The sequence below is a fragment of the Diceros bicornis genome, chromosome 4 (assembly GCF_020826845.1).
Source record: "Diceros bicornis minor isolate mBicDic1 chromosome 4, mDicBic1.mat.cur, whole genome shotgun sequence".
Classification (NCBI taxonomy): domain Eukaryota; kingdom Metazoa; phylum Chordata; class Mammalia; order Perissodactyla; family Rhinocerotidae; genus Diceros; species Diceros bicornis.
This window is the reverse complement of record NC_080743.1, coordinates 57,892,173-57,906,846: the sequence shown is the minus strand read 5'-3', so window position 1 is coordinate 57,906,846 and position 14,674 is coordinate 57,892,173. Positions and strand designations below refer to the sequence as shown.

Here is a 14,674-nt window from a genome sequence, read left to right as displayed (position 1 = left end):
GGGAGATGGTGTTGGAAACGACCAGCGGAGGCGTAAATTGGGGAGAGGGTTTTGGAGCACTTGACGGCTGGTCCGCTGGGCCGGACCCCTGTGGAATCAGTCTGCCCTCTAATGGTCAGAGGGAATCATTGACAGTGTTGTGCGGCCAACTCCAACCTGCGCGTAGCGGAACGAAGATCAGTCAACTTCTGTTCAACAAACAGTCAGTATAATTCCTGCATCTCTCCATGTACAATCAGCTGGAAGTATCCATTATCTCCTTGAGATGAGTCCAGTTCACCACAGTTCCTATCCACCCTGTTCACTCACTTGCATTACTGGCTACAGTAGTTTATGTTTTCAACTCCCATCTAGGATGTCAGGTGTGTGCACGTAGGAATGATTGAGGAGGAGAGGCAAGGAAGTGCAGCAGAGGGCAGATCATGCAAGCTTTTGTGTGACAGGCATAATGTCTTTGTCCTGTAAGGGGGGCTCCAGAGGCTATAGATGTATATAGGAGATTGGGAGACTAAAAAACAGTTTTATTGAGGTATAATTGATATACCATAAACTGTACATATTTAATGTCTACAATTTGATGAATTTGGATATATGCTTATACCCATGAAACCATCACCACAATATCAAGGTAATAAATATATCCATCACCCCCAGAAGTTTCCTTGTGTCCTTTTGTGTATATGTTGTGTGTGTGCTAAGAACACTTAACATGGGATCTACCCTCAACAAATTTTTTAATGCATAGTACAGTATTGTTGACTATAGGGAGATGTTTTGGAAGTAAAATCATTTGGACTTCAGGAAGAGAGACAGTATACAAGTAACTGAAGTCTAGGTGACATTGACCCATTGGTTGAGAAGCTGAAGAAGCAAATTTTGGGGGGATGATAATTTTAGTTTAGATGGTTTGAGGCACCTGTAGATACCCAAGTGGAGGTGTCCAATAGGCCATTGGATTAGTGGAGTTGGAGCTCAGGAGAAACTAGACTAGAAATCGAATTTAGTAGTTGAGCTCCTCTTTCAACAATGGTGGACTAAATAATTTGTCCAATCCTCAAGCTGAAGACATCTAAAAATGTTGGATGAAATACTTTAAAAAATCAAAGAACTAATAAGACTGAGAAATTATTGGTGTGAGAGCATGAAAGGACAGGAAAGCAGAGAGATGAGACAGCAGTAGGACTGCTTTTACCCTGGGGTCATTTGCTGATCCGAATTGGTGGCAGAAAATAGGCTGTGTGGTGCAAATGAGACAAAAATTGGAATCCAAACTTCCCCAAAGATGAGAACCTGGTTTGGGCCGGCCCCGTGGCTTAGCGGTTGGGCGCGCGTGCTCCGCTACTGGTGGTCCGGGTATGGTCTGGGCGCGCACCGAAGCACTGCTTCTCGGGCCATGCTGAGGCCACATTCCACATACAGCAACTAGAAGGATGTGCAACTATGACATACAACTAACTACTGGGGCTTTGGGGAAGAAAAAAAGGAGGAAGATTGGCAATAGATGTTAGCTCAGAGCTGGTCTTCCTCAGCAAAAAGAGGAGGATTAGCATGGATGTAAGCTCAGGGCTGATCTCCCTCACCAAAAAAAAAAAAAAAAAGATGAAAACCTGGTAAACTGCCTTCCTGTTTTTCATTAGAATCCTGAAAGGCTGCACTCCTAGAAACCTAGGAGTAGGGTAAATCAGAAGTAAATAGAACATGAGGACCCAAAACATTCAAAACCAAAATTAAGAACCAATCGATGGGTTTAACAGCAAGTTAGACTTGACTTAGGAGCAAGTAATGAATTGGAAGAAAGGACAGAAGACACTACCCAGAATGAAACATGAATAAAAAGGAGTGAAAAACATAAAAGAGAGGGTTAGGGTCATGGAGGATACTGTGAGAAAGTCTGACACACATTTATTTAGAGCCCAGGAAGGAGGAAAATAAAAGACTAGAAGCAATATTTGAAGAGACAATAACTGAGAAACTTTAAAAATAGATGAAATACATCAAGCCACAGATTCAGGAAGTTCAACAAACCAAGTAAGATTTTAAAAAAAATCCATATCTGGACCCATCAGAGTGAAATCACAGGAAATTAAATCAAAGATGAAATCTTTAAAATAGTAAAAAGAGGATTGATTACCTTCAAAGGAGCAACCATTAGATTGCTAGAGAACTTTTTTTTTCAGAGCAAAAATGGAAGCCATAGAAAGTGAAATAATATTGTAAACGTGCTGAAAGAGAATAACTTCCAATCTAGAATTCCATATCTGGAGAAAATGTCCTTCAAAAACAAAGGTGAAATAAAGAGGTATTCAGACAAACTGAAATGGAGAAAGTTAGCCACCAGCAGAGGGGCACGAATTCTCAAGCAGAAGGAATATTATTCCAGATGAATGGTTGGACGTGCAGGAAGAAATAAAGAACATTAAAAATTGTGAATGTAGGGGGCCCGCCCCGTGGGGTAGTGGTTAAGTGTGCGCACTCTGCTGCTGGCGGCTGGGTTTGGATCCCTGGTGCGCAGGGATGCACGCTTGTCGAGCCATGCTGTGGAGGCGTCCCATATAAAGTAGAGGAAGAAGGGCCGGATGTTAGCTCAGGGCTGGTCTTCCTCAGCAAAAAGAGCAGGATTGGCATGGATGTTAGCTCAGGGCTGATCTTCCTCACACACACACACACACACACACACACACAGATTGTAAATCTAAATGACCACTAATTTAGGTAATAAGCATTAATGTCTTGTGAGATTGAAAGTATTTACAGAATTTAAATTCTGTACACGTATACAGCTACGCCTACCCAAGAGAAATGAGTGCATCTCACCACAAGAATCTTGTACAAAACTGTTCCTAGCAGGTTTATTCATAATGGCACCAAACTGGAAACAACCCAAATGTTTTCTGTGTGTCTCAGCCAGTTGGAGGTCCTGAGTTCATCAACAGGAGAATGGATAAACAAACTGTGGTATATTTATGCAATAGAATGCTACTCATAAATAAAAAGGAACAAATTGCTGATGAATGCAAGAACATGTGAGAATCTTGAAACGTGTCAAGCAAAAGAAGCTAGATAAAAAAGAGTACATACAGTGTGAGTCCATTTGTGTGACATTCAAGAACAGACAAAACTAATCTATGATAATGGAAACTAGAATAGTGATTGCCTTGGGGGCAGGGCAAAGGGGTATGAGCTAAGTTTCTGAGGTGATAAAAATGTTCTTTATCTTAATCTGGGTGGTGGTTACACGGACAGAATACATTACTCAAAATTTATGGAGCTGTAGACTTAAAATCTGTGCATTTTGCTGTAGTAAATTATACATCAATAAAACACTTAAAAGAATTACACAACAGCAATAGTATATAATTCTGGAGGGAGTGACGGTGGTAAATGGAATTAAATTATTTCTGCATTTTCACCAGGAGGGTAAAAATGTTACCAAAAATTAGATTTTGCTAAGTCAAGGACGCATGTTGTAATTTTTAGAGTAACCTCTAGAAGAGTAGAAAAAGTGCGTAACTTCCAATTAACAGAGGCAGGGAAGGAATAATAAATATTAACCAATGCAAAAGAAGGCTAGAAGGAGAAGAAGGATTACAGAAGAAACGAAAAGCACATAGTAATATGATTGATTTAAATGCAAATACAGTATATCCGTATACGTGGCTGGTGAAACCTCATATAAGGGTAAAATACGCCAGAGAGTTTGTGGAGTGAGGAAAGAAGAGAAATTGGGGGGAAATCAGGCAATAATGGGTGGGCCGCGTCCTTCTTTCCTTGCCACTTCTTTTGCTCTCGTTTTCTGAGCTCTCTTTCTAAAGGCTGCCTCGGTTTCCCTTCTAGTCCGTCGCCATCAGTGTTTTCCCCCTCTGATTCCATCAATATACTTCCTCCTTTTCTCAAATCCGCTTCTCCTGCCTCGAGTTTCTAGCCTTCTGTGAACTACACCCAGACGTAGTGTTTATTGTTGTTTAAAGTCTCTTCCTATTCCCCTATTTCACATGCTGATGGCAAAAACAGCTTCTAAACGCTGCATTTTTGACGCAGGAAAAAGTAAAAGGAGGGCAGTTACCTTTACTGAGAAAATTTAAGTTGAGAAGAAAAAGCACACGCCTGTAGCAGAGGATGGTTTCGATCCATCGACCTCTGGGTTATGGGCCCAGCACGCTTCCGCTGCGCCACTCTGCTAGCTGGAGAGAAGGTGCCTCATGGTTTCTATAGAAAGTTTTTAGCGCGTTAGCCGTCCTGCCTTCTTTACACAGCGCCGTCTAGTGTCTGGTTGAATAAAAATGCTCATTTTTGTTAAGTCTGTTCTTATTGGCTAGATCCTGACACAGTCAGCATTTTGTATTGGTTCATAAGCCAGTTTGCCATTGTAGACCAATAGGCATAAGCGGCGGGGTAAGGCGGGAGCCAATCGCGCCGGAGTTTGTTGGGACACGCCGGCAAGCCGCCTCTCCATTTATCTCTTCCTCCGAGGAAAGGGGCGGTTGGTGTGGCCTCCATTGTTCGGGTTTTAGGGCGCCATGAGGTAAAGGCACTGGGGTGCTGTAGAATGGTGTCGGGTATTCGACCGAAAACTTTGGGAAGGTGGGCCGAAAGGAGTCGGAGGAGCTGAAAGGGCCACGTGTCTGGGGGCTGCCCTAACACCGAAAAGGCCTCGTCTGGGAGAGTAGGGGAGGTCGGAGGCTGCGGGGGCGGGGAAACTTGGGCCCGGGCTGGGGGTGGGGCGCAGGAGCGGGCAGGCGGTCGGCCCCTCGGTTTTGGAGGGGTCTGGATGAGGGGTGTCCTCGGGTCCCAGGAGAAGCACCCCCATCTAGGCTGGGAAGTCTGGAACGTGCCTCATTCATTCTATGCCAAGTGCTTGACATAGGAAATGCCCGCTAAATGTTTTACTACGTTAATAATAAATGAGCACTCACTTTAGTGCCTCAGGTATTAGGATTGGCGTCTTCCAGGGGTCATGGGGTATTTCTTGTAGGGGTTCAGTGTTTGAGCCCGTCATTATGTTTGGGTGGAGTTGTGACTAAATTATCCAGAATGAGGAGGTCCTGGGGGTGAGGCTGAGCATTTGGAATGGGGAGAAGCGTAGGTGGGAATGGGGTCTCTTGGCTTCCAAAGGGAAGTTCGGAGCGGTGGAGGCAGGCTAACTTGAAGTGATTTGACCGGTATGGTGGAGATGCCTTCAACAGGTCAAAACAGGTTAAAATCTATTTATGCATTTCTAGGGGTGACAGAGGCCGAGGTCGTGGTGGTCGCTTTGGTTCCAGAGGCGGCCCAGGAGGAGGGTGAGTGTCAGTTTTTAGCATCTCTGCACTGCTTAATTTACACTTCAGTCATCTAAATAGGAGTTTGGAGTGGACTGATGCTACCTGCTTTTGTGAGATCCAGCTGTGGTTTAGAAACGTTTCTTTTCATCCTCTCCTGCTAAATGAGTTTGGCCCCATTAGGCTAAGTCACTTGATTTCTGTGGTGAATAATTTGGATTTTTCTTGTTTTAGGTTCAGGCCCTTTGTGCCACATATCCCATTTGATTTCTATTTGGTGAGTATCTTGGCCCCTGTTCACCTATAGACATAGAAATGGAGCCTGGACACTGTTTCACTTGTAGTTTCCTGGAGCCCAGCATCTCCCTGTCAATGAAGTCTTGAATAGTGGCTGGAGTAGGAAAAGGGATTAGTGAGTGGAGCTGGGGTTTTGAGTCAGCTGTGTGTTGCTTTAAGTACAAACACAGTGTAAGGAGGGTGGGGAAGATAATTCCTTGGCTACTGTTGGCAGTAAGGTGATTGTAATCTTTGTTCTGAATAATTAATTGTATCTCTGGCTTATCTGTTAATATAAAGGTAGTGAGAGCTTAAATTATGGCTGTTCCTTGTAGCTTACATCCTTGTTTGAACATCTTGAGTAGACAGGTGTTGTAGAATTTTCTATTTTCAGTTTTTTCTGTTGCGGCAACCGAAAAAAACAATCTTCCCTGTATATTATTTTTGGTAAATAGTATATAATTATTTACTTCTGATTTAGTGTGAAATGGCCTTCCCCCGGGTCAAGCCAGCGCCTGATGAAACTTCCTTCAGCGAAGCCTTGCTGAAGAGGAATCAGGACCTTGCTCCTAATTCTGCTGAACAGGTATATTCTTTTGGCTTCCTTCCTGAGATTTCACTAAGAATGCTAGGGAAGGGGCCAGCATGGTGGTGTAGTGGTTAGGTTTGTGTGCTCCACTTCAGTGGCCCAGGGTTTGCAGGTTTGGATCCCCGGCCCTGACCTATGCACCACTTATCAAGCCATGCTATGGCAGGCGTCCTACATATAAAGTAGAGGAGGATGGATGCTGATCTTAGCCCAGGGCTGATCTTCCTCAGCAAAAAGAGGAGGAGTGGCAACAGATGTTAGCTCAGGGCTAATCATCTTCCTCACCAAAAAAAAAGAAAGAAAGCTAGAGAAGTGAATAACTGCTGGTGAGGTTAAGGTTACTGTTATCAGAGCCTAAACTCCACGGTGGGTTGAATTGTTCTTATTTCTCATTGTGAGTGGAGGGAGACTGCCAGATGAATATATAAACAGGTTACATATGCATTCATATTTTTATTGAGGAATCTATCTTTGGGATCAAAAACTTGTTCTTTTATGACATATTCAAGGCCAGAAGGGTCAGAGTGTTTTCAAAGCCCTATATCAGTATTGATTCCACTTGTATGGAAGGGATTAGGGGAAAATATTCAAATTCTGAGAAGTTGCTCGTAATTTTTCAACTTAGGTTATTTTTGTTTCCTGCTGTTTTTCAGGCTTCTATCCTTTCTTTGGTGACAAAAATAAACAATGTGATTGATAATTTGATTGTGGCTCCAGGGACATTTGAAGTGGTGAGTTTTTGATGATTTATTTAGTCCTAGGAAAGGGCAGCCTTGCTAGTGTGGAAGTTTCCTTGGCTCCTGTCTCTTAATTCTTTGGTTGCCTATTATCCAAAGCCAAGCCGAAAATGGGAAACTACACTGGAATTCCTTTATAGTACTGATTATGGGGACAAGACTTATATCGTTGTTATCAGCTAGCCGTGATGTATCAGGCTTTTCGTTTGGTTGTTTGGGGGATATCACTTGACCTCTGCTACTTCAAATCTGGGTCACAGGAAGCTATGTTGTAATTGAGTTCTGAGAGGCAGTCTTTTCACTTCTAATTTTTTTTCCTGAAATCCCTTTTCCAATAGCAAATTGAAGAAGTCCGACAGGTCGGATCATATAAAAAAGGAACAATGACTACAGGACACAATGTAGCCGACCTAGTGGTAATCCTAAAGATTCTGCCAACATGTGAGTGTACCTCTTTCTGCCCACGGGAGAACATAGCAATTGGGTAGGGATGTTTAAAGCCCAAATTTCTTCTCTTTTGCACCCCAGGGGACATTTGGCAGTGTCTGGAGACATTTTTGGGCTACTGGCATCAAGTGGGTAGAGGCCAGGGATGCTGCTAAGCATCCTCCAGTGCACAGGACAGATCCTATCCCCCAGCCCCCCAAAAGAATTATCCAGCCCCCAATGGCATTAGTGCCACTGGTTAGAAGCCCTACTGTGGAAAAGGGGGTGGGTATAGGAGGAGGTGTCCTGTCCTGTTTCCTGAGCCAATTTTTCTGTCCAGGCATTAGCGTCCACTTGTAAAAGTGTTGATTCTGTTGCTTGCCCTTGTTCCAGCCTTGAACATGGGGCAGATATCAGAGTGTAAAGTAGCTTAGAGATGTATAGAACATCTACGTAAATAATTACAATGTTCATTATCTCCTTTTCTCTCAATCTAGTGGAAGCTGTTGCTGCCCTAGGGAACAAAGTTGTGGAAAGCCTAAGAGCACAGGATCCTTCTGAAGGTTTGAGTGTGTTGCTGAACATGTATTTAGTGGTCATAGGAGCCTGTTTTATAATTAAAAGTACACTTTTAATAAAGTCAGGTCTGGCTAGAAGAAAGAGTGAATGCAGAGTTTTATGTTGGTGAAGTTTTTGCACAGATCTCCAGTGTTCAAAATCCAGTTGATCTCCCTTACTTTTAAAAACTGTACTCTAAATCCTAATTCTGGACTCTGGCTGTTTTTAAAAACGTATCTGTTCCCCCACTCCCACCCCCATCCTGGATTTACCTTTGGTAATCTAATGGAAATGTGAGCATTATAGCTTCTAGTTTTTCTTTTCTTTCAGTTTTGACCATGCTGACCAATGAAACTGGCTTTGAGATCAGTTCTTCTGATGCTACAGTGAAGATTCTCATTACAACAGTGCCACCCAATCTCCGAAAACTGGATCCAGAACTCCACTGTTAGTCTTTTTTTTTCCATTGCTGGGAAGTTTAGGGGAAAGTGAAAACATGGCATAAAGTTACTGTTGCATTTACTTAGCTTATTGCTGTTCCACATGAAACCTCTGGGACCTATGTTTACCTCCAGACTTTGCTGTCTCCCTCTGTAATTTGGAGATAGTTTTACCACCTTGCTAGTGACTGTCAGACAGGATGGCCAGGAAAGCAGTATGAGGGCTTAAGAAAAAGGACTGAGGAAATATTTATGGAGGGGGTATGCTTTGAGAGAAAATCATGGCTCTCGCATGCTTCCAGATTTGGTTTGGGGGAGGAATAGTGATTTGGGGACAAGTAACTAACTGATCTGAGGAACATGGGATAGTTTAAGGAATTACTAAGTTAACCTGTCCTCTTTCCAAGTTCTTGGACTATGGCAATGGGATTGAATTGCTTGCTTACTAATAGGAACGTTTCATCTTGTCCTGTCATGCTTGTCTTCTAGTGGATATCAAGGTGTTGCAGAGTGCCTTAGCAGCCATCCGTCATGCCCGCTGGTTTGAGGAAAATGCTTCTCAGTCCACGTAAGTCCCTCCCTCACTATTTAAGATAACCTAACCCTCTACAGTGAATAGCAGGATACCCCATACTTCGTCTGACAGAACTTTTTCAGCTATGATCTTCTGTCTGGATTTTGATTTTTACCTTAAATAAGCAAACTTGGATTGAGAGAAAGAAGAGGATGTGAAGTTCTGGAAATAGCTTCAGCTCTTTACTTCAAGTGTGAGAGTCCATGATCTTATTACTTTTAATCCCTGAGTCTCTCTTACCTTCAGAGTTAAGGTTCTCATCAGACTGCTGAAGGACCTGAGGATTCGTTTTCCTGGCTTTGAGCCCCTCACACCCTGGATCCTCGACCTACTTGTAAGTAAAGAGGGGCAGTTGGAGTTCCTGTTCATCCCTATTTAATAGTAGTTAGTTACTCTGAAACCTACCAGAATCTGTAATTTGGTGCAGCTTAAAAGAAATCTCATTGGTGGACAAGTAATCCAATAAAGATTCATTACTTCATTGGGTTTTTGGAGTACAGTCACGGGTCACTTAACGACGGGGATATGTTCTGAGAAATGTGTCGTTAGGCAATTTTGTAGTTGTGTGAACGTCATACAGTGTACTTAGACAAACCTAGATGGTACAGCCTACTATACACCTAGGCTATATGGTACTAATCTTACGGGACCACTGTCGTATATGCTGTCTGTGGCTGATCAAAATGTCGTTATGTGGCGCATGACTGTATTCAATTGAGTAGTTATTACTGCTCCTTGGTCTTTTTCATTACTGCTGTAATTTCATTAATGTTATTAATGGAGAGAAATTACTGAATGAGCAGTCATTTCAGAGTTGCTTCTGAACCTGAAGATTTTTGCTAGACCTTAATAACCAGTTTTCCTCATGATGGTTTAAAGTTTTAGTTTGAAGATAGAATTGACACTTTTATGGCACACCCACCAGATCTATTATTTTACAGGGGCACTATGCTGTGATGAACAACCCTACCAGACAGCCTTTGGCCCTAAATGTGGCATACAGGTATAGCTGCTTTTTTGGGTTTGGGGCTGGATGTAAGCTGTCTTGTGTGTTCTTTTAACACCTCCGTGTGTTTCAGGCGTTGCTTGCAGATTCTGGCTGCAGGACTCTTCCTTCCAGGGTCAGTGGGTATCACTGACCCCTGTGAGAGTGGCAACTTCAGAGTACACACAGTCATGACTCTGGAACAGCAGGTATTGGACAGCTCTGGAATGGTCTGTTGTGCCCCACTCTTGAATTCTCCTGGTCGGAAGGCAAAAGGGTCAGGGATTTGAGGGTTCTCACAGACTTTGGTTTTAAAATTAAAAGTTCTTTTCATCTCTGTTTTTATGAGAATGTTAGTCAAATAAGGTACTTTGGTTCTCCTTGCTAATTTACCCTCACTTTGCTCTCCTTCAGGACATGGTCTGCTACACAGCTCAGACTCTGGTCCGAATCCTCTCACATGGTGGCTTTAGGAAGATCCTTGGCCAGGAGGGTGATGCCAGCTGTGAGTGACCACTGAGGGTCAAGGGTTCTTTATGGTACTCGGTGGTCTACAAAGAATCTCTCTACTACTCAGAAGTCTGAATATTTCTGCCATGTAGATGACTTGTATGCTCGGCTACTTGCCTGAAATCACCTTTTTTTCTCTTCTAGATCTTGCTTCTGAAATATCTACCTGGGATGGAGTGATAGTGACACCTTCAGAAAAGGCATATGAGAAGCCACCAGAGAAGAAGGAAGGAGAGGAAGAGGAGGAAAATACAGAAGAACCACCTCAAGGAGAAGAAGAGGAAAGCATGGAGACTCAGGAGTGACCTTCCCTTCTCTTCTCTTTACCTCGTTTCTTACCCAAGGGAAAGACTAGAGCCTAAGCTAACTGCTACTGGGCTTTATATGGTGGCATTTCTAAAGGATAGGGGAGATAGGAAGGAAAACAAAGATAAATTCTATAGAAGGAAGTGTCATTCCAGGGGTTCTGATACTGACTCAGTAGCCAGAAGTTTCCCGTTTATGACCTGTGCCATCTATAGTGAAGCAGGATACCAACTTTTCTTCCTAATACTCTAGAATCCCCAGCTCCTAGAAACCTCTCTCAACCAGTACTTTGTTGTTGAAATGTTGTGAACTGTTAGTGTCTGGAAATTTTTTTTCTGAGAAAAATGATTAAAGTACTTCCTAGTAGGGCTCTTGGTCTTGTTTTTCCTTGGCACCTGACAACCTTTTTTTGCTTCCTTTTTCTTTCTATACCCTTCATTGAAAATGATACTTGAGTCTTCATTGTAAACACTAGATCACAATTTGAAGCTGTATTTAAATTATTAAAGTACTGGGGTTGGCCCCCGTGGTGTAGCGGTTAAGTGCACATGCTCTGCTGCTGGCAGCCTGGGTTCAGATCCTGGGTGCGCACCGAGGCACCGCTTGTTAGGCCATGCTGTGGCGGCATCCCATATAAAGTGGAGGAAGGTAGGCACAGATGTTAGCCCAGGGCCAGTCTTCCCCAGCGAAAAGAGGAGGATTGGCGTGGATGTTAGCTTAGGGCTGATCTTCCTCAAAAAATAAAGTACAAAGACTCTTGGAACCTTTCCATATACCAGAGTAAACTAGAATACTGTTTAAGCATTTATTGAATTAAATGGTTCTAGCAACACTGCTACTGTATTCAAGCAAGTGCAATCAACAAGAGGGTAGATGGGTCATTCACCTTGACTTTGCCCTCTCAAATCTTCAGTGTAAACAAAGGGAAACGAGGAGTCACAGGTAGCGGACGTGCTGCCCAGGCCCTCAACAACCACACATGTAACAGAGCAAACCCCTCCCTGGTTAACTAGGCTTCAAGAAAGTAGAGGAGGTGGGCCTTGAATATGAAGCTTTAAAAAAAAATCAAATGTAGAGGCCTCAGCTCATTCTTGGAAGGAAGCAAGAGCCATAATAAATCCTTTGGGATCCTGAGTCCTGCTGTACACAGGCTCCTTTGGGGCCCCACATAAATGGGTCAGACTTAAGTGCTTCAAACACAAGCCACAGGGCTGCCTTTTTGATGTCCCAAGGTTTAAGTGAGTCCTGGAGGAAACAAGGCAGCTGGGGAATATTACTTGTGCTATTCTGAGGCCATGGGCCCATCTTCTGGCCTGTTACTTGCTTGGGGAACCAGGGGGGTAAACTCCTGAATCCAGCATTGCCCTCCTGCGGGCTGTTTCCTTGGCAACACTGTGGTTTAGCCGCCTTAGCCGTTCCTACAAGACAAGATTTGGAATCTAATTAAACTGTTCTGTGAAAGGCATTAGAACTCACTGTCAACTAGGTGCTGGGAAATACCTTAGGCTTGCTCCATCTCAAGGTAAGTTTTCTAAGGTATATAAGAATGTAAATGATAGCAACTGGGTAATGAGAATAAGAACAGTGAGTTCTATTATGGCTGACACTAGCTCAGTTGACAACTCTTTCCCTAAAGACTAAAAATTATGGTGACTGTGTTGGGGACTTGCGACATCCCTTGAAAATTGGAGAATACCCTGAGGACTTAAAAAGCAGAACAAAGAACCACTGTTGGTAGGAAATTCTTTTACCTGGGCATTCTGTAGAATGTTGTTAACCAAGACAACTCGTCGCCGGGCATTAAGTAGCTTCTTCACATAGGGGTCAAGATCCAGGGCCACTTTCTGATCCTCATTGATACGGCACAGTTCTGGGGGGATGAAAGAAAGGTGCAACTAACATCTAATGGCTCATTTCTTGTCCTTAGGAAAAGCAGACTAGTCAATGGGATGGAAGACACTCTTGGACCCACATGGGCCACAGTCACTAAAAACTTAATAAAGGAGGAGTCTGTTGGCAGCCCTGATGTCCTGGAAGCAAGTGACAGAACCCCAGCCCAGAGGCTGGCAAAACATAAGGTGCTGAAAGTGACTTGGTGGATTCCAGATATTCAGGGTTGTTTACTCACCGGTAGCTAGGTTGTCAATTTGTTCCCGGAGCTCTACCTGGCTCTCTCTGCAAAAATGTACAAGGCCTACAGACAGTTAATGGACCTCAAGAAACCTATTCGCCCACTTTGTGAGAACCAATGGAAAGGAGCCTGAGCTGCTGGAACCCATTCCCTATGAATTCATGGCATGACAGGTGAAAAAAAATAAAAGACCTCTGGACTGTTAAAAAAAAAAAAAAAAAAAAAGTGTTTCCCAAGTCCTGGGAGTAGCCAGCCTCAACCCCCTACCTGCAGCCTTCCGCCGTTCTGCCCTGCCTCCAATCAGTTCCCGCCTGAAGCCGGCTGATCTTGGCCCCGCCCTTTCTTAACCCCGCCCCTACAAAGCCAAATCGAGGAGAGGCCCCGCCCAGGCCTTCCCTCTCCGGCACCTGACGGCGTGGACGTGAGAGTCGAGCTGCTGCACAGCCGGTCGCAGGAACTCGAGGAGCCCCTCGGCGAAGATATCTCGGCCTGCAGGCCCCGCCACCGGGGTCCCTGCCCCGGACACAGCGGCAGAACCAGCCCCCGCCATCGCGAAGCGCCTTTACGCCCGGAACCTGCCGCGAGGGCCGCCGGGAACTGAAGCCCTGCTGAAGCGCGCCGCGAGGGGGCGCCCGGGAAGTGCGGGCTCTGACGCAGGCACTGGGATTTCTGGGAAATGGAGTCGCTGGAGCGGGCAGGGCGGGGAGAAGGGTCGGGCCCTAGAGCTGCCGGGAGTTGTAGTTCTTTATAGTCCTTGAAGCGGCGAATTTTGAAAATCTCCAGACTTCAGGAGCTGAGGAAAGGAACCATTTTGGGGGGTGGGTACTTTTTGTTTTCTCGGAAGGTGAAAAATAAATACTTATATCCCCAGTTGTCCATAGCCTTCCCATGTTAACTTTATGAGAAAACCAGATTATATTCATATAGTTTTATATTTCTAAATTTGAGTGTATTTTTAATGGCACTAAAGTGTGCGTGAAACTGCATATGAATATTATTCAACCTTAAGGAATGAAATTCTGATACATGCTACAATATGGATGCTACAGTATACGACCCCAAAATGTGTCTCTTTGGCTTGATTATTTTTAAGAACAAAAGACTCAGAAACTTCTACCTTCCTCATAACTACCTGAAAGAATTTAAGATAGAAAGGCTGTCCTGGGAAGGAGATATCACCATAGATAACTATAGAGATGGTAGACAAGAAGGCACCTTGCAAGTCCCATTTTTATCAAAGCAAGGCCCATTTTTATCAAAGTTCTCTCACTCTCTGGTCTCGGTTGTCTATAGAGGCCCAACAAACATTTGTTTACCAAACATTTGCTTTTCCATCCATCTCCATGTGAATTGCTTTCCTCCCCTTTGAGGTCTCAAACCACTACCCACAACATCCACCTTTGTCTTTAGCTGAAGATGATATTTAATGTGGGTGCTTCGGCCATTTTGGGGAGTTACTCAGTTTTCTTGGGTTTCTCCCATGTGTACATGTTATTAAATTTGTTTGATTTTTGTCCTGTTACTCTGTCTCATATTGATTTAATTCTTAGACCAGCCAGAAGAACCTGGAGGGTAGAGGAGTATTTCTTCCTCCCATACAAGACCTTATGCTAAGTGAAATAAGCCAAACACAAAAGGACAAATATTTTATGATTCCACTCATATGAGGCACCTAGAACAGTCAAATTCATGGAGATAAATGTTCTTTTATCTCTTTATCAGAACAGTGTTGTCAGGAGCAGGGTGGGAGTGGGGGAATGGAGAGGTAGTGTTTAATGGGTACAGAGTTTCAACATGGGATGATAAAAAAGTTCTAGAGATGCATAGTGGTGATGGTTACACAGTAATGTGAATTTACTTAATGCCACTGAACTGTACACTTAA

At 43.7% G+C, this 14,674-nt stretch overlaps 2 protein-coding genes and 1 non-coding gene across 4 annotated transcripts; 1 reads left to right on the top strand and 2 right to left on the bottom strand.

Moving 5' to 3' along the window:
• Nucleotides 1-4,107: 4,107 nt before the first annotated feature.
• Nucleotides 4,108-4,179, bottom strand: TRNAM-CAU (transfer RNA methionine (anticodon CAU)). The gene has a single exon. It is a non-coding gene; the product is annotated as a tRNA-Met (tRNA).
• A 248-nt stretch (nucleotides 4,180-4,427) lies between these two features.
• Nucleotides 4,428-11,027, top strand: ILF2 (interleukin enhancer binding factor 2). Its single transcript, XM_058539207.1, has 14 exons — nucleotides 4,428-4,522; nucleotides 5,220-5,279; nucleotides 5,493-5,535; nucleotides 6,016-6,120; nucleotides 6,777-6,854; nucleotides 7,199-7,301; nucleotides 7,784-7,849; nucleotides 8,175-8,291; nucleotides 8,774-8,852; nucleotides 9,105-9,192; nucleotides 9,800-9,861; nucleotides 9,938-10,052; nucleotides 10,258-10,348; nucleotides 10,498-11,027. The coding sequence occupies exons 1-14, from the start codon at nucleotides 4,518-4,520 to the stop codon at nucleotides 10,656-10,658; spliced, it is 1,173 nt and encodes a 390-aa protein (XP_058395190.1). The 5' UTR covers nucleotides 4,428-4,517; the 3' UTR covers nucleotides 10,659-11,027.
• Nucleotides 8,216-13,407, bottom strand: SNAPIN (SNAP associated protein). 2 transcript variants are annotated; one of them, XM_058539209.1, is made up of 4 exons: nucleotides 13,198-13,407; nucleotides 12,788-12,834; nucleotides 12,411-12,529; nucleotides 8,216-10,101 (listed from the first exon to the last, which is right to left on the bottom strand). In XM_058539209.1, the coding sequence occupies exons 1-4, from the start codon at nucleotides 13,338-13,340 to the stop codon at nucleotides 10,033-10,035; spliced, it is 378 nt and encodes a 125-aa protein (XP_058395192.1). In that variant the 5' UTR covers nucleotides 13,341-13,407; the 3' UTR covers nucleotides 8,216-10,032. The 2 variants fall into 2 exon arrangements, with proteins under 2 accessions (XP_058395192.1, XP_058395191.1); XM_058539208.1 differs by lacking the exon at nucleotides 8,216-10,101 and adding an exon at nucleotides 11,451-12,077 and having other exon boundaries at nucleotides 13,198-13,406.
• Nucleotides 13,408-14,674: the final 1,267 nt, after the last annotated feature.